We start from the raw sequence: 18,924 nt of genomic DNA, 5'->3' as shown, positions 1-18,924 counted from the left end.
GTGGAAAGATATTATCATCAAAAGTAAACTAAAATCCAGTATTTTAAAAACACCCAAATGTATGCTTTCCAGCAAACCATATCGATGCCTCTTAACTTAAAAAGATGAAAAGTAGAGTTTTCGTGTTAAATTTGTTGATCAGATCTTGGATCAGATGCGAAGCGAGACTTTTCTATTTTTGATCCGAGTTGATTGTAAACTTTGGGGAGTTCATCACGCAGATCGCCATCGGACGATTTTACTTATAAAAAAGTCACCACATCATCAGCATCACGGCGACGAGAATCATCACTGGAGGTGAGTTTTTGTATGAAATCAGCCATTATATCGCCAACTGTGGTGTGTCTCCCGCGTATCTGTATTTGCGTGACCTCCCCAAAGTTTACCGCCTTGGGACTTTGCACGGGCGTCGAAAGTTCATGAAGTTCGATGAAAACAACGATTTTCGACCCGCAACCAAAATATTTTTTGAAGATTTCTAAATGATTTTCTCGAGTTAAAATCCCCATATTCCATCAAAGAAAATATTTTAGTTTTCCCGCTTCATGCAGCCGTTGTGCTGTAGCACCATAATGCTGCACATAGAATATCGGCACCAATTCTGACAGAATCAGAACTGTCATAAAGTTTTTTAATGGGAAAGAATTGAGGAATCGCATTTCGAAACTTTATTTTTTTCAAAAGTTCTCGTCTACTTAAAATATGAGTGATACCCACTTAAACGGTACCAAAAGTAATGGTACAACTACGACCGAAGTGAAAACTCCTTTTTTGATTGGCGTTGCTGGTGGCACAGCAAGTGGAAAGGTAATATTTATGTTGAAGGTTGAAAAAATGTGCGCTCCGTATCAATCCACACACGCCATTTCAATGTACGTAGAAGTTTCCTTTATACGATTTAATTTTCCGTTTAGTCAACCGTCTGCAAAAGGATTATGGAGCAGCTCGGTCAGGCTGACATGGACCATGCACAGAGACAGGTAAGTAACGTTTAAGGACTTGCAGTGCAAAAAAAAAAAATCAAAAAAAAATCGAACGCAAATTATGTTTGATGGTGTTTGTGGAGACCATACATCTACATCTACATGCATCTACTGTGGCTTTGTATACGTGCCTGTTTGTTTACATATGCAAATTAGCTGCGGTCACAATCAAAAACGTGATCAATATCGGAGAGATAATGTGCCTTCAAAGCAATTTTTGCTGGAATATTTTTTGATCTGCTCTGAATTGTAATGTAAACAATGTCTTTGAGGGATATTAATGCAGATATGTCATGGACAGAGAGAATAAAGTATATTAGGATCGACGAATTACTATACACGTAATGTTAGAATTCACACTGCATGTGCGGATTCTTCATAACTGGTAGTTTCTCGATGCTATAAGCGAATTGCTACCATCGAAAGTTAGCAAAAGTTCAACTTCCGCTTTATGTTTTGAGGTTGTTCTTAAAGTGACGATCAGCTGTTTTCTTAATTTTTCGCTCAATTTAAGCAAATTAGCAAAGTACTACTCCTGTGACAAGCTGCCTCTTAAATGAACGTTATGTCATTTTAGGTTGTCTGCATCAGCCAGGACAGCTTCTACAGAGACTTAACGCCCGGTGAGAAAGCAAAGGCGGACAAAGGAATGTTCAATTTCGATCATCCGGACGCATTCAACGAAATTAAAATGTTGAACGTGCTGAGAACCATTTTGGCTGGCCAAAAAGTTACTATAGAATCATATGATTACCGCACCAATGCACTGTAAGTGAATTGAAATTTAATGAATTGCGCATTGTAAGCGCCAAATAAACACCAGTCTCGTTCGCGATAATACCGTTGTCGTGATAATTCGATACTGACGTTCTGTTAAGTTCAGTCCTCCAAATGTGCTCTGTTATTACAGTCGGTGACTTTGAAATATGTGACAGCTAAAAAACAGCTGAAACAAAATACGTCAAGTACGACAAATGGGGACGTGACAGTCCTAATAAATTTGGGTTAATTTTAAAACTTTTAAGATGACACAGGGAGGAGTGGGTCAAAAATTTAATAAAGTAGCGTGACGTCATTGGTGTACGGCACCTCATTTCAAAGTCGTCGCCTGTAGAATTCATCATCAATTGTTGAACTTTGATTATTCTTACATTCAGCTCTGTTAAACTTTGATTATTCCCTCTTTCAGCTCCGAGAAAACAATCACCATCTACCCAGCTGATGTCGTTTTATTCGAAGGAATCCTAGTCTTCTATTTCCAATCCATCAGAGATCTCTTTCACATGAAGTTATTTGTAGACACAGACTCCGACACCAGACTGGCTCGACGGGGTGAGTTGTTGCATTTGATTTTTTTTCCATTGAATTTTCTTTCAATGTCGTACATTGATTTCCAGTACCACGAGACATAAAAGAGCGTGGAAGGGATCTGGATCATGTGTTGAATCAATACATGACATTTGTTAAGCCTGCATTCGATGAGTTCTGTTCACCGGTGAGTATGATTTACCGATTCAATTCAACAATGCTTGGAGGAGTGTAGAGAGGCGTAACGGATGACTTTGGTTTTTTGCTTTCTTTTTTAGACGAAAAAGTTTGCTGATGTCATCATACCTCGGGGTGCTGATAATACAGGTGTGTGACGTTATTTTTCTTAATGATTTTTTTTGTCTATTAAGTCACTTGAGTAAAATTGTAACATTTTGGTTATTGTTACGTAGTGTAACGATTTGTTGCTTGGTATTGCTTCAATATTCCTTTGAAATTTGTAGCTAAATTTGGTTTTGCAGCACTTATGTACATACGACAACCGATGCATTAATTATCTTAATCGTAATCTAACCTATAGCCGTAAAAATCAATTAGAAAATGTTCATTTATTAGTCGTACGTCTCATATGGTATGGTACAAGTATCTTAGGTGGTTTGACCCGTTATCAATACGGGAAATTTATTGCAAATAGCTTACATTTATCAGCTAAACATAATTTCACTTGAATTCTTACTTTCTTACCTTCTCAATAAAACGTTTCGGGTTCTCCAATATGAACGGTTCACTTTGTGGATTTTTTTGGACGTGGCTCTGTGTGGAGATACCAAATGATGGCATAATTAACATATTGATTTGTGTAGAACAAACCGCTCTGTTTAATCGGAGAGTATATTGTCAATAGAAGAACAGAAGTGAAGATGATTCCCATTTTGTCATTACAATGCACTAATTGAGACTTATTAAAATTTAAATCCAGCTACAAGCGGTCGTTGCGACCGTCTGGGTCAAAAGGTAACATTTTTGGGTTTTTGTACCTTAAAAATACAATTTATCAAAATCGTCCGGTTCGAAACCTTCTTAAATTACAACCGCTTGGATCCGATCCGACTTCCGTTCTTTTCGGGGAACGAGACCGGTACAAATATTTTCGCTCCGACTTCTGTTCATTTGGAACAGGAAAGGATTTTGATATACTTCACATCCCTAGGATTGTAAAGTGTTTCTCGTTTTGTTGAGTAAAGTTGTGTATTGACTCGGGTTAAAAATGAAAAGTCGAGTTTACGCGCGATTATTGATCGGCTTTGCCTCGGATTAACAAATGTTACACTTAAAACCGACACTTTACCATTTTTCCTAGATTTATGTGACGTGCAATTAAAAAGTCCCCCAATAAACGAACAATAGAGGTCGGTTCAATTGTTCGTTGTATTGCTCGTATGTTCGACGAATTTTTAATGAATCATTTTCTGTTTTTTTTATAATTCTTGTCAAGTCAGGATAACTCCATAACTCCTGCACTGCACAGTTTGTCCAACTTACGATAGTAGTGACACTTTCTTCTCCACTAAGTGATCTTGCTACTTCTTGTTCGTCTAACACAGTTTCAATGTCTTACTTCAGTTACTAATCTACCACTTTAAGGGAACTGCACAAAATATATTCTAAAACAAAATCACTTTGCTGAAAAAGTCTCTAAATATCAACAACAAAAACTGTGGTGATAACTCAATGGAAAATTTATAACTCTCATTTAGGACCAGCAATGCTGGTCCAGCACACATTTATTGAACGACTTAAATTAAAATCGAGCTAAAAAAAATCGAAAAATTATTGAAGGTTGAGGGTATCTAAGGTGAACGGGCTAAGGCTTAGACAGTGATAAAATGTTCCAAGGCCGTTTGTAATTACTAAAACATCCCAGTGAGTTTTGTCGGCTTTTCTATGTTGTGGATCCTTTTAAGACAACACAAATACAATATGTCTCCTATCTTTATCTACTAAATGGAACTGTACGCTGGGTTTGGTTGTAGTCTATTCTATGTAATAGGGTGCGTCGATATCAGACCTTTAATCTATCTTTGTGCATCAAATATTTATGGAGAAAAAATATTATTTCCAACATCCAATGAGAATGTTTACTGTCCCACTCCTATTCTACATCAAAACATGGATGTAAGTAAAAGTTCTAAAGCGATCACGAGTAAGCCTCATATTGTCAGCATGTTACTGTTGGTAACCAGGACACCCTAAATAATTTTTTTAGTTTGCAACGAAACGTGTTGTGTTAACGGGCTCTAACTGAACAAGGCAGATTATCAGTTACCCGTTATCACTCGATTTATCGGCTAAAGGCAGCACACAAGACTACTACATACTTCAAATTTTGACCGCATTCTTCATTCATTTCCTGATCACGACCTCTTTAGGACTTCGTGACTGATCTAACCATGTATGATTTTTAAAAAAAACTTTAGAAATATGAAGAATGTGACAAAAAGACTCGAAAATTTCTATTGAATCCAGGGACAATTTTTGGGAAGACCTTTTTGTCCCCGATTTTACTATAACGTACAAAACAGGACATCGAATCTTTTTTCCCAAGGACTAGTTTTGATAATGTTCACGTTGAAGTTAATTGCGGCTTGTCAACTTTCGGCACCCTGGACTTTACTTAAATCGTCGAGGAATGCCTCCAAATAAATTTCTAAAAATCCAAAACGGAATTCTAGATTTTCAGAAATTTATTTGGAGGCATTCCTCGACGATTTAAGTAAAGTCCAGGGTGCCGAAAGTTGACAAGCCGCAATTAACTTCAACGTGTTTTAATCGAGTTGCACGCTAATATACTCTTTGATATACTGTCCTTTTGACGCTTTTGCTCATTATTGATTCGTTTCAATTAAGCAGAGCTCGCTTTTGGTTCAAAATAATAATTTTCCCGAAACTTCAATAAGTTTAATGGTACGAATGGTTAGGCTTGTATGTTATGTAAGGGTTATTCACATGCTACCCGCGTCAAAAACCGTACTTTTCATGTTTCATACAATATTTTCGACGTCCTCAGCATGTACAATCCATTACAGAACTAGGGACAGAAAGACGAAAAGTCTCGTTTTTGTGTGTTTAATGTTGACTCTACTTTTCATCTTTTTATTCCTAGTCATATAAAAGACAGTAAATTGTGCAATTTCTCGTTGAAGTGGTTGCAACTAGATAGGTGCAAGGTCTGCCATAGAAATAAATAATTTCAAATCGACACATCCTACTATGCGTTTTCCGAACAGCATTTTCATAATTCGTTTAGTGTAATTAAAAAACCAATCAAAAATACAAAAAAAAACTTTAGTCCACCGTGTGCTTGTTGTATATTTACAGTTGCAATTGATTTGATTGTTCATCACATTGGCGAAATTTTACGACCTGGTGGAAACGCTAATAATCTCTCACCAGGACCATAACATACGATCATGCGACGGGCACATTAGTTAATTTATAAACAAAAAAGTTAATTAAACAATTTGCTGTCGTCGTTCGGTACATTACCAAATTATACATTTTTTTTTGTTCTTTACATTTACTACATACCTTTTAGTCGTATTGTAAGATTTTGATGCCATTTATTTGTATAAAACATTTTTACTTAGGTTAGAGATAAAAAATTAGTCTTTTTTGATTTTAAACATTTTCTTTTCCTTTCATTTCTTCTAAATACATACATATAATTATGTAATAATAGGTTAATGCTTTTGGACCGGATAGTCAGGTGATGTCTTGATGACATGCACTCACTTAGTAGGGTGTGTCGATTTCAATTTTTTTTTTAGTCATTCCTGGTTCCGCCCTACCGCGATTCACCCTCGCACTAGCAATAATAATCAGCAATTTTTTTTTTTTTAAGTCAACATAAGCTTGCACTTTTTCAAAAATTTTCGAGCTACACGAGATACTTGGATTATGGGTCCGAACCAAAAAAAATCTACAGATGCTTTTGCAGAGTTTTCACTCTGTACGGCATCTAGTACGGGTCTATTAGAACATACAAAAATTAAAAAAAGTTAAAAAAATGTTTTACCATCATTTTTCTGTAGCACCAAGTTTCACCGAGGTGGAATTTTCAAGAATTTTGTATGTGAAAAAATCATCTCTTCTGGGTAAATTTTATTCAAGCTATTGTTGTGATAGCTCATTTTGAAGGGTTTTCAATAGCGAATCTAGCAAGCGTACACTTTCGATAGGTAAATCTAAAAATTTATTGGTTTCGCTGTTGGAAGTCTCAAAACGGGGCATTTTTACGAGTATGGAGACAATTAACATTTTAAATGCAGCGAGTAAATTAAAAATTTTGACAGAAATTCGATTATTAATCATGAATAACACATTTAAAAGCTGAAAATAGTAAAACTTTGTTTTTTAAGAGAAGTCAATTTGTTATATTTTCGACAACACTCGTAAAAATGCCCTGTTTTTGAGCCTTCCAACAGCGAAACCAATAAATTTTTAGATTTACCTATCGAAAGTGTACGCTTGCTAGATTCGCTATTGAAAACCCTTCAAAATGAGCTATCACAACAATAGCTTGAATAAAATTTACCCAGAAGAGATGACTTTTTCACATACAAAATTCTTGAAAATTCCACCTCGGTGAAACTTGGTGCTACACCAAAATGATGGTAAAACATTTTTTTAACTTTTTTTAATTTTTGTATGTTCTAATAGACCCGTACTATAGATGCCGTACAGAGTGAAAACTCTGCAAAAGCATCTGTAGATTTTTTTTGGTTCGGACCCATAATCCAAGTATCTCGTGTAGCTCGAAAATTTTTGAAAAAGTGACGGTGCAAGCTTATATTGACTTATAAAAAAAAAAAATTTGTTGATTATTATTGCTAGTGCGAGGGTGAATCGCGGTAGGGCGGAACCAGGAATGACTAAAAAAAAAAAAAATTGAAATCGACACACCCTATCACTTAGCATAGGCTCCACTTCCTATCAATAAAATTGTATCATTGTGTAATCGATGTCGTTTTTTTTTGCAATTCTTAATTGCGAGAAAGTGAGAAAGAAAGTTAGAGTAAGAGTAGGGCTCTGAACAGGTCGAATTCAGGTCATGCAAAATAACTCAATTGAATTATAGAGACGATTGAATTGAATTGAATTCGTCTTTACAGCCTTTCCGTTGCACATTTCGGTGTTGCAGTGGATATTTGTGTCTATTAGAATAGATCATCTTTAAGGCCGTTTGAAATGCCATCCACGTTATAAGAAACTCATACAAATGAATGAATGAACGAAACATTTAATTGAACTTAAGTGAGGTTACGTAAAAGTACAGTATTTTGAAGATGATCTATCAAAGATGGCCTATTCCATCTATCAGAGGCGACAATTCAAACGTCAAAATTAGTTATTGTAAGGTTTGATTTCCACTTACCAAAAAAGTACTTCGTTGAGACAAAATTGATTTTTTTTTTCAATTTTTGCATTATTTACTGGACAGCTAGCTCTCTCACGGCTCTTTTTGTTGAGTGGAAACCATACTTAAAGCTGCCGATAAGATACACCTATGGGAGATTATGCAAGAGAATTACATACGAAATCGATTCTATTCTCTCTCATAGAAGTCATCTGTCATTCATATGTTCCTTGTAAAGCTGTAATCGCTCCTTCATTTAGCATTCAGTTTGACAGTTGGTTTCAAACAATTAAGATTCCATATACTTTGACATAAATCAATGACGCACTAAATGCATACACTATGAGTCGATTGAGTCAATTTTGCATGACCCGAATTCGACCTGTTCGGAGCCTTAGTTAAGAGACACTTGTTATATTGCACTAAATAACTGAGTTATGACTGAGTATTGAAGTTGAAGATGTTCGTTTCGTTTAAATAAAATTGGCAAATTTTCAGACTTCGGAAAATTACATTCAACCGTTTTTCAAAGGGGACCACGGTTGATGTAAATGTCGTGGATTTTTGTGGCATATGTCTCTTATTTTCTGGATGAAACTGTAAACTGAAGTTCACATGTTCAGAAATTTAACTTCACTGATTTTCGGTACGGTCTGCAGAGCCATCAGCAACGGAAAAAGATATTTATTTCGACTAACAACCATGTACGTACATTTACATCATCGTACCTTTTGAAAGACAAGTGAATATAATTTTCCGAAATCTGAAACTTCATCCGCTACGACCCTTACTACCATGAGGGATACTAACGATAATCATTCATCCATTAACAAATGAGTTAAAGCATGGAGACCGATTGAAAATCTTAGGATTGTTATGTCAATATCAGCGTCAAGTCAATATTTACAAAGTCGATTTCGTAGTGGTGTAGAATTTACCTTGTGAGGGATTCTTTTGAAAAACAGCCTACCGAAATCGGACGCATTTTCTATTGGAATTTTTTATATGTGCCTAGAAAGGACTTCGACCCTAGTGGCCAAAACCACTTTCAAAAAAATTCTTCGAATTTTGTGTGGCTGGTCAAAGGTGAGCAAAAACCGAAAAGTTGCAATTTTCTTACAAAAATTGCTCCAGTTACACGAGCCGTACAGGGTCGTGTGGGGTGTCATTAGAAAGGTAATCACATGTACTATTGAGCCGAATAGGGTCTTATTGGGTTTAGAATTCATCCACACTGAAATATGTGCAGATAAAGTTTTTAACCGAAGACGTACACTGTTCTTACTGAAATTTCTCGAGGTACACAAAATGTACATGGTCGTGTGGGGTATCATTTGAAAGGTAATTTTATGTGCTTTTGAGCCAAATAGAGACTAATGTGGTTTGGATACATATGCGATGAAAAAGAAGTTGAAATGTTTAAGTGTCCATATTTCATCATAGATGCATCCAAACCACATTAGTCTCTATTTGGCTCAAAAGCACATAAAATTACCTTTCAAATGATACCCCACACGACCATGTACATTTTGTGTACCTCGAGAAATTTCAGTAAGAACAGTGTACGTCTTCGGTTAAAAACTTTATCTGCACATATTTCAGTGTGGATGAATTCTAAACCCAATAAGACCCTATTCGGCTCAATAGTACATGTGATTACCTTTCTAATGACACCCCACACGACCCTGTACGGCTCATGTAACTGGAGCAATTTTTGTAAGAAAATTGCAACTTTTCGGTTTTTGCTCACCTTTGACCAGCCACACAAAATTCGAAGAATTTTTTTGAAAGTGGTTTTGGCCACTAGGGTCGAAGTCCTTTCTAGGCACATATAAAAAATTCCAATTGAAAATGCGTCCGATTTCGGTAGGCTGTTTTTCAAAATAATCCCTCTGTACGAAACGCTATTTGTAACTCTTAAATGTCGCTTGGAATCTGGGGGGCTTTGCAAGATTTTGTCCAAGTTTCCAATTTTCTTTTTTGCAGACCTGATAGTGATAACTTACACTTTCGACTTAATGCTTAACGGCATTCATGTCCCTAAACGACTTATCATAAATTGCAAATGAAAGCCAATAAGCGAGCTTATAAACACTCACCTCAAAATACCTTGCAATATTCGTGCGACTCTCTGTGTTGTCTTTGAGTGCCACACTATCTCCTTCCAGCGATGGTTGCCATTTTATGCAATTCAAAAATTGAATTTCTCAGCCAAAATTATCAGAAAGATTACTGATTATGACTAACAACACCAAGTCAGAATCGTAAGCCGACCACTCGACAAACCTTCTGATTTTCAAAGTCCATTCGAATTAATTCACTTAATACTTCAAACCCAAATACCATTTTATTGAACGGCTGAACACCAATATTTACATATCACGTCACCGACAACAATTTCCCCTAAAATTTCGTCATCAGTAAATTCACGTGTAATGGTCACCTTCCTGACGGGTTCAATTTGTTGTTCAATCAGCTTGTTGCCATCGATTACAAAAAGATTTTTGATTTTACGGCCATCAATGGTAAACGCATCGTTCTCCTGACCGAGTACGAATTTTTGCTGATGCGTTTTGAACGGAATGATCGTATTGATTGCGTACGCACAGTCATCCAGTTTTATGAATTGTGTTGTCGAAGGTATTGATTTCGCAATTTTTCGATTGAATATATTTAAACCTGGGAAAATATGCGAAAATTTCGATACTTTTGTTGGAACAGAATATGTGTTATTGCTGCACCTATCGCTTCTAAATAGTCGTCGTAGAATTCGTCGAAACGTACGAGCTTGTAGCTTTTATTTAAACACTTTTCCATAATTAATACACAATTAGCGTGACGTCTGTCAAGAAAGAAGACGAAAAAACCGTTCTGCAGTCATACGTTTATTCAAACACTCTTGATAAGCGCTATCGAAAACATTAAAATTATCTCCACTTATCTAACAGCAAAGAGACGAACTAGTCGTATTATAATGCCACTACTATTGCTTTAACGGCTTACAATAGGCCTTGCACACCACATTTCCATAGTAGGACGTAGCTATCATTTCATTTTCAGCAAATTCACGAACTATTGTCAACGTTTGATCGCCGATTTGCTTTTCGGTCAGTACATTACCATCGACAGTGAACACATTTTTAACTTTACGACCATCCGTGGTTGTAACGTCTTTCTCTTCTCCCATTTTAAATTTCTGCGTGGTGGTCATCAGCAACATTTTCGTGCTGAGTGTATATTCGTCTCCTTTTCGAACCAGTTGTATGGTTGTGGATACAGACGATGCAATTTTTCTGATGAAAGCATTCACATCTGAGAATGTCAAATTGGAATGTAATATGGACACAGATATCTCGTAGAACTGCATCTGGTCGCCAATACTCACCCATTTCATCAAGCAGTTCGTCTAAGTTGTCGCATCGCTCCAATTTGTATTTAATGTTAAGAAATGGCTCCATTACACTCTCTGTACAGGTAGATGAGATGTGTTTATTTTGCCAACAAAAAGTTTTTCGTTGAAATGCTGATGTTATTCTGATTGTTTGTTTTATACTATGCGGAAGTATGAGGCTTTATATCCATTCTGTTGCATCTTTGATTGACGGAATGATGGTCATCATGAGTCTGCGACTTTATTGTCTGATATGTATGGTAGTTCACGCCTGTTTGCTGTCCAATTTACATTTTTCGTTGGACGCGTTCATATTAGGGTGGAACGAAAAATCCGACAAATGCAGAATCAAATTCTTGAAAATTCCCTATTTTTTACGTCATGTATTGTTGAAGATGAAGATTTAACAAACACCAGATTTGAGGATTTTTTGAGAATTTCCGGGAATTTATTCATTACACTCTGCAGTGTATTCATTTAGTTTGTGAAGACTTTTTTACAGCCAGTACGTGCTTTGCTTTTCAATTTTTTCAACAATCTGTGATCTGTGTGCGTTGATCAGAAATGATCACCTTAACTGATGAAATCTTGTTCGTCTTTCAAGTGCAGAACTGAATTTTGGTCGTGTATATTCCTCACCAACATTCATTTTACTCAACTTTGTATTGTGAGTGACTTTGCTAATTTTTTTTTTTCACTTGAACACAGTCTCAGTTATCTTAAGATACCCAAAATTATTCGCTTTACGTCTCTCAGTGCCGAAAAACTCATTAGAAGCCATAACTTTTCATAACATTTAGATCGCCATTTTATTAGTTATAAAATTTTTTGTAGCGAATGTCGGTGTCACCCGCGCATCTGCCTGACCTTCCCAAAGTTTACAACCTTGTAACATTCGACATTCATTGATCTTCTTTTCAAAAATCTAGAGTGTGGATTAACTAAGTATTTGCTGCGTCAAACAACGTCATGACAAACGCAAATATTATATTTCAGAATGCAGTTGTTTTTTCAGTGAAGTCTCTGTTTACGCAACTGGCGTCGGCAAAATTTCCACTCGTTTTATAACACAACTGACGATATGTCAATGTTTGAATTGTATAATCTTCATATTTTATTAAAATATTTAAAATTTTGCAAAAAAAAACCGCTGAGCTAATAAGCTATGGAGACCAAACAATGTTCAATTGAATAAATCATTGAAATGATATTCTCGATAAATTTTTCCACTTTTTTTATCCTATATGTATGCTTACAGAACTCATTCAAAATGCCCGACCAAATTTTCAATTATGAAATTATGAATTACTTGTCCAAAATTTCGCTCCGCCGATCACGAAGGCGGTGACACAAAATTTCCGCCAACGGCTGCGAAGTTTCTATGTAAAATGGAACTTAACAAAAACAAAATTCTGAATTTTCGAGAAAAATATTTTCTTCAAGTTGATTTCTCACACTATCTGTTTATAAAATTTGGTGTCACCCGCCTGCGTGGTTGTCTTAATCTCTTCTTTCAGAACTTTGAAGTTTACAGCCTTGGATTTTTCAGATATTTTTCACGAACTCTGTACTCATTTTAAATGTCAGTTTTCCTCAAGGGCTTTCTCAATAGAAAAAACTGACAAATTAAAATGAAAAATCATATATTTGAATGTGTGTGTGACTGCTCCGTGTACAGACAGTACACGGGACTCGTTATGTCAAAAGTAAAGGGACTCATAATGTCAAAAGCAAAGCAAAGTTGACGTTTTAGTGTTAGTGGTGTGTGTGATATAATTTTTCAATGAATTTCGGTCATAATTCCTCTAGGTAGTCTACCTCTATGGTTTTCCTTATATAAATATTAACAACGTATTTAAGAAACGGGTCATTTCACGCTAGCGAATTATAACAAAAATGAAATTTCATTTACTTCGCTTCGTTTCGAAGATGTTTTCTCTTTTATGTTAAAATATAAAACGCTGGTATAGTATTGATATCGTCAGCCAATTTGAAACGGAGCTTCATCAATGAAAATTCATTTTTCTTAAAATTCACAAATGTGACATGTCCTGTTTCTATATTTAACCATTTATATAAAAATGTATCGATTTTGATGTTGATGATGAAATAAAGACTTTATGTGAGGAGGTTACGCCCGTCCGGCATTTATTTTTACAATGGGAGCAAAATGTCGATAACCTTTAGAGGCTAAAAAGTATACGTTTGGGCATTTTTTAAATACTGGATTTTAGTTTACTTTTCAGCAAAGTATCGATGCCTCTTAAGGACTAATATAGAGGACATGTATAGCAAGACATTCATTTAAATACACAAGAACAAGATTAAGTTGGTTAGAGCGAGACAATTACACTGGCACAGATCTTCTAAAGATGGCACATCGGTAATCTTTTACAGACAGACCAATCCATTGAACAAGAAATTTTTCGCTCCACCATAATGCAGAAGGTCGTGAAATTTGTCGATTTTTGATACATAGACAACGTTTAGACTACAAAAATTTTGCGTGTCATCTTATAAATTCCGGTTTGTCATTCTCAAAAATATACTTGTCTGCATTAGACTTCGAAAATATTTCGTTCATATTTGCTGTTGTCTCAAAACGCACATTTTTCCTCATGTTGGTTGTTATAATATTTTAATGCTTTCAGAGCTGATGGCTTGAATAGTGATTTTCATAAAACATATGCTAAAAACCTTTTTTAGCGAATGAGAGATTTTCAGCACGAGCGAGTTCTGGAACCGAATTCGCTAAAAAATCCTTTTAGCAGAATATGTTAGGAACAACGTTTCTAAACGACGAAGTCGCGATATTTCATCACTAGTTAGGAAATAGTATGTTGTGTTACAAGTATTGTAATGTTGTCTCATTACAATACGTGTAACACATCATGCTTTGTGCCAACCGAGAATTGAAATAGACAAATGCCCAAAAAAATCATAATTTTCATGGTAAACAATCACTCTTCAAATTTGATCGATCACATTGCTTTGCATTTTCTAAAACGAATGTTGTAATAACTCATACAAATTCCATAACAACACTGCTTTGAGTGTTGAAATATCCCATCAAACGGGTGCTGAAATAAGTCACTTTACAACACTAAAATGAGTGCTGAAAAGAGTCGTATTTCAATTCTCGGTGGCACAAACTTTCATACCTAGGACCCGAAAAGTGCGACTTCGTTTTCGTCTTCGGCTCTGTCTGGAAACCTCTCACACGCTAAAAAAGACTTTTAGTCGGAATATACTATTCTAGCAACTACATCTTTTTGATTTGAAAATGTAAAAGCAACAATAGATTGTAAACGCGTGCGCGAACTCATTATACGTGTTACTTATGTAGCTTATGTTTGTGTTTATTTTATTTTCAGTTGCTATTGAGTTGATTGTGCAGCACATTCGCGACTTTTTAAATAATCGTTGTAAAGGTGACGCCGATACAAATACGTCATTTTTCCTAGACACTACCAAAGGTAAGCCTATCTGTGTTGAATCAACAAATATGCATACGCATAGGCTACACTAAAAAAAACGTTCATCATATTTTAGTTACTTAGTTCTATAGATCGTTATTGTTTAAGTTTTTCTTTTCTCGATTAAATTAATAAATTAATTAAAAACTCTTGACACTTAATATGAACGCGACATTTAGTTTTGTGTAATTCGATTTTTTTTATTTTTTTTTTTTGTTTTTTTTATTATTCTCATTAATCGTTTTTATCATGTATATCGACGAGCTTGGATTTCTCATGTAAAAGAATATTACAAACATTAATATTTCACAGTCATTTTCGTTTAAGCATTTAATACAAACTAATAGGAATATAGATAACTGAAAAATATTTATTTTAATGCCTGCCGCACGCGGAAGTTGACCATTACATATCAGTTTGTCCCATGGAAAATGATCCTTTATTTTCGGTTCTTTTTACGTAAATTCTTTTGTGATATTCAACTTTCGCATGGGGCTGATAGCATTGGGTGCTGCGTAATTAATTAATTGGAGAAACTTTGTGATACTTGCACACTCTCTTATATGTTTATGAGCAACTTGCTTTAGTAACTGTTTTTCCAAAAATGTTGTTGTACCACTCGCTTTCGGCGAAAATACAGTTTTCGACGTTCGCCCTCGACTCGAATTTAGAAACTCGACACTTGTCGAAAGACAGTTATCGAAGCTTCTTGATGAAAAAACACACTGACTGGTGAGTTTGATTTTATCACAAACTTCTTGCCTTATATAATGAATTACTTTCGCAGCATCCAATATAATCCACTATTTCACAACTCAGAGTCGAAAACTACAGAAGAGTATGTCCTTGTTTGGTCATTTTTATTTTGACGAGTTGAACGTTTATAACCCTTTCCCAAGGCTATAATTTCACCAGTCAAAATAACAATCTCTAAAAAATTACGAAGGTTGTTTTACTCGCTGACCTCCACTGATATGACAAATGTCGTCAGATAGTGAATCATTTCAGTGTCGTGCTGGGAGTAATAATATATTGTACATCATGTTGTACAATGTCAATTTTTGTAGTACAAGTCCTTAGTGTCCATGAGAAATTAGGATGTGTGATACAAAAGTCTACTTGTGCAACGAGTTGCAGAATATACTTTTTGCAATGGACAACTACAAAAGACAGACACGGATAGAGTTTAAAAGTATAAAACAAAATTGAGACGCAATCAACGCGAATGTCAACCATTTCGATACAAGTGCGAAAATGTATGTCCCCATTTTGATACAAGTGCGCGAAATGTATATCACCGTTTCGATACAAGTGCTGGAAAAATATGTCAAATAATTGGTGTTGTCATAGTTTTTGACATTGCCACTAACATCACAATCTGTCAGATTGTAGTTGCCAATTGGAAGAAAGATTTTGTTAATCTTTATTGTGAAAAAATGTCCGTATCGCAACTCAGTGCTTTTTTAGGCGCACAATAAATAACTATTTTCCCTTAAATGACAATGCACGGATATCTCACACAGTAATAATACCTACTCGCTGGCACTCGCTGTTCCAGTCATAAATTCATTCGAAAAATCAAATTAACTACTGTACCAACGCACTACAAGCAATAAACAGAGGTCGAGACGTGTCAAAATAAAAGTCAATTTGTGAAAACAATGGTAGGCATCAATTTCATAGTAACTTATTTTTACACGTCTGTTCAGTTTACCATTCCAACGAACAACTTCTTTTGAAGATTTTGTTTTTTCTCAAAATTCTCTTGAAATTAGTTGTAAGTTTAATGAAATTGGTTAAGCTTCTTCTCTGAACAAATACAATGAAATGTGTAGGCAAACTGTCGACGATGTCATTTTTCACCATAGTTTACAATATACAATTCAACTCACTATTAACGCTTCGTACTCCAACTATAACACAAAGCTGATATTTTAACGCATTCTATAGTACTTCAATGCAAATTATTGTCGTAAAATACTAATTGTGCTAGGATCAATAGATCTGTCTAAATATGGAGGTGTCAAGTCGGTTCAAGTCGGTCAGTTTCGCTATATTCGATTTGTGTTAGCTCTGTTACAGATACAGAGCCTGCGTACGGAAAACAATGTAAGTGTACGATATACTTGCGAATAGTGTTTTCTCTTTTACGGAGGCTATTGGCAGGCGTCTGCTAATAGCATTTTCTCTTTTACACAGGCTATTGACATGAGCCTACCAATAGCATTTTTCCTTTTACAAAGGTTTGTAAAAATCGAATGAGAAAAATATGAAAATTTGTGAGTTTATTGTTATCCGTACAGTGGCTCGGCATCATTTATTTTTAACTTAACTTAATATTTTTTAGATATATCGTATAATAGTCACGTGATCATATAGAGTTTGGTATAGGCTAGTAATCAGATATTGAAATGATTAATTTTTTAAACAGAACGAATTATGAGAAGTTAACCTAATCGTTTCTTAAATATTGTCTTTTTGTTTTAGGTCTGATTTCCCAATCTTATACTTTTTAGATAAAATGATTGAGCTGCAGGTCAATGATACGTTGTTGTTTGTACTTATTCGCTCATTTTTCGTTTTCATATTCATACACTCGGTAAATTTCATTGAACTTCAAAATTTGCAACAGCTGGCGTTCATGTTATTGTTTACAACATCTATTATCCATCTATTCACACAAACACACAAGTGTGAGTGAGTCAACCGCCAAGTACCCTACTATTATAAACAATATAATGTACAACAGCTGTTAAAAGACCAGCCTGTTGCAAATTATGCACGTCAGTAAAATTTACCGATTGTAATTCAAGTGAAAGTTAGTGATCTGTTAGTCAAACTAATCAGAAGAATATTGGTTTCGAATACCAAAGGTTATATATGTTTCAACTACTTCCATCACAATTTCTCACACAGAAAGTTTCAAAAGACCCATGATGCGAATGTTTCCAATATCCTCCGAGATGTTTCCTCGTAGGAAGTCTTAAATACAATCAGAACACATATCAAAAAATCTGGTAACTTAATCCAGTAAATTTGTGGACATAGCCATTACAAGGGTTGGGCCAAAGAATAATCATCAATCTAACAAAACTAACTTAAACTAATCTTTAATCTCTTCCAGTCTCCCTCTTATCTCATACCAACAACTCTGTAAACGTTGTTTAATAGTGGCAGTTCACTAGTTGGATCTGTTTACTAAAACGACTCTTTGATAAAATTTCTCCTTTACCAAAGGCTAGTACACAGTTCGTGAAATCATGCAAAATGTCTGAAAAACTGAGGGCTTACACCTGGCTTACATCATGCATGAAAAAAATGTGACAGTTGGCTCATACGTTTTCGGTTCACTTTCAATCATTTTGCATGGGACATTGTCCCATTGGGACAAGTTGTGAAGCATTTTTGAGGCATCTTTAACGAACTGTGTACTCATCTCTATAACAACGATCGACTAACAACACCATCAAATTATCGTTACTAATTTGAATTGAGTTTGAACAAACCGACATCATTTTCGCTTGTTGATGTTCGGCGAGGGGGATCGCACTGAAAAGAGTTGCATTCTAAAAAAAAGAGTTGTAAATTTAATGCGGTCCCCCTCGATGTTCGGTCATCTTTTGGGTGCTACCAAATTTATTTATTTTAAAATTTTCTTTTTCTGTTTTTTTTTCTTCGATAAAAATTTATAGAAGGAACTCTACTAACAGCTGGTGTCAGAAGGTTTTCATCGTTGTGCAAGGACATTGCAACGGTGCAAAATAATTTATTTTTTGATGCGTTTTCAATGAATCGAAATAATCCAAAAATATTGGAAGATTGATGCAATGGTGAAATGCTCAATAATGATTTTTAGGCACGGAAGAATACTCAATTTTTATTATATTTAGAAGAAAAAAAAATTATTTATTAAATCAGCGTAGAGTGAAGAAGAAGAAATGGTAAAATTAAGCAATATATTGTGTTACGTCACTGTTTGTAAATATTTGTTTTGGCAAGTTTTGTGGAACGAGCCGAAGACGAGTGGAGTAATCACACGAGCCAAAACAAGCATTTACAAACAGTGACATTACAGATTTTACATGCTTGTGCTCGGTAAGTGCATTTTCACTATCGCAAACAGTAATGTAAAGTGGACTTTACCGTACATAAGCATGTAAATACAGTAACGTATGCCATAGACAGTGTCCATTGGTCACATCAGATTTTTGAAAGAAATATTTAATGTAAAACCGTACAAATAAACTAGAAAATGAAATTTATTTTTCTTAAAAGAAATGTTGAAAATAAAATTATGATTATCGTTTGTTCACGAACTCGTTTCATTTTCCACTGTCCGTGCATCTAAGACCATGGATCCATGGATATTCAAGTACAATATACTGCAAA

General features: G+C 35.2%; 3 protein-coding genes and 1 long non-coding RNA gene across 5 annotated transcripts; 1 reads left to right on the top strand and 3 right to left on the bottom strand.

Annotated features, from left to right (window-relative positions):
* The first annotated feature begins 588 nt into the window (after nt 1-588).
* LOC119073520 (uridine-cytidine kinase) lies at nt 589-18,423 on the top strand. Of its 2 annotated transcripts, XM_037179057.1 has the most exons (8): nt 589-807; nt 915-980; nt 1,561-1,751; nt 2,173-2,315; nt 2,381-2,478; nt 2,570-2,618; nt 14,434-14,535; nt 18,228-18,423. In XM_037179057.1, exons 1-8 carry the CDS (start codon nt 703-705, stop codon nt 18,356-18,358), a joined length of 885 nt encoding a protein of 294 aa, XP_037034952.1. In that variant the 5' UTR covers nt 589-702; the 3' UTR covers nt 18,359-18,423. The 2 variants fall into 2 exon arrangements, with proteins under 2 accessions (XP_037034952.1, XP_037034960.1); XM_037179065.1 differs by lacking the exons at nt 14,434-14,535; nt 18,228-18,423 and adding an exon at nt 5,631-5,752.
* On the bottom strand, nt 7,550-17,091 carry LOC119073556. The gene is made up of 3 exons (XR_005087048.1): nt 16,965-17,091; nt 14,045-14,048; nt 7,550-7,560 (listed from the first exon to the last, which is right to left on the bottom strand). It is a non-coding gene; the product is annotated as an uncharacterized LOC119073556 (long non-coding RNA).
* LOC119073540 (fatty acid-binding protein, liver-like) lies at nt 9,997-10,537 on the bottom strand. The gene is made up of 2 exons (XM_037179091.1): nt 10,410-10,537; nt 9,997-10,347 (listed from the first exon to the last, which is right to left on the bottom strand). The coding sequence occupies exons 1-2, from the start codon at nt 10,483-10,485 to the stop codon at nt 10,016-10,018; spliced, it is 408 nt and encodes a 135-aa protein (XP_037034986.1). The 5' UTR covers nt 10,486-10,537; the 3' UTR covers nt 9,997-10,015.
* Nucleotides 10,538-11,332, bottom strand: LOC119073546 (fatty acid-binding protein, muscle-like). Its single transcript, XM_037179103.1, has 2 exons — nt 11,054-11,332; nt 10,538-10,980 (listed from the first exon to the last, which is right to left on the bottom strand). Exons 1-2 carry the CDS (start codon nt 11,124-11,126, stop codon nt 10,652-10,654), a joined length of 402 nt encoding a protein of 133 aa, XP_037034998.1. The 5' UTR covers nt 11,127-11,332; the 3' UTR covers nt 10,538-10,651.
* Nucleotides 18,424-18,924: the final 501 nt, after the last annotated feature.

This window comes from Bradysia coprophila, chromosome II, assembly GCF_014529535.1.
Source record: "Bradysia coprophila strain Holo2 chromosome II, BU_Bcop_v1, whole genome shotgun sequence".
NCBI lineage: Eukaryota > Metazoa > Arthropoda > Insecta > Diptera > Sciaridae > Bradysia > Bradysia coprophila.
Note: the sequence above shows the minus strand (reverse complement) of the source record. Positions and strands in the feature narration are given on the sequence as shown.

What these genes read in the sequence shown, in the direction of transcription:
- LOC119073540 (XM_037179091.1), bottom strand. Translation starts at nt 10,485, where the DNA reads ATGGAAAAGTGTTTAAATAAAAGCTACAAGCTCGTACGTTTCGACGAA. An exon ending in CGACTATTTAGAAGCGATAG is followed by an intron (nt 10,348 to 10,409) that starts GTGCAGCAATAA and finishes ATATTTTCCCAG; the next exon opens with GTTTAAATATATTCAATCGA.
- LOC119073546 (XM_037179103.1), bottom strand. Translation starts at nt 11,126, where the DNA reads ATGGAGCCATTTCTTAACATTAAATACAAATTGGAGCGATGCGACAAC. An exon ending in CGAACTGCTTGATGAAATGG is followed by an intron (nt 10,981 to 11,053) that starts GTGAGTATTGGC and finishes TGACATTCTCAG; the next exon opens with ATGTGAATGCTTTCATCAGA.
- LOC119073520 (XM_037179057.1), top strand. Translation starts at nt 703, where the DNA reads ATGAGTGATACCCACTTAAACGGTACCAAAAGTAATGGTACAACTACG. An exon ending in GTGGCACAGCAAGTGGAAAG is followed by an intron (nt 808 to 914) that starts GTAATATTTATG and finishes TTTTCCGTTTAG; the next exon opens with TCAACCGTCTGCAAAAGGAT. An exon ending in TTTCCTAGACACTACCAAAG is followed by an intron (nt 14,536 to 18,227) that starts GTAAGCCTATCT and finishes AAAAATTTATAG; the next exon opens with AAGGAACTCTACTAACAGCT.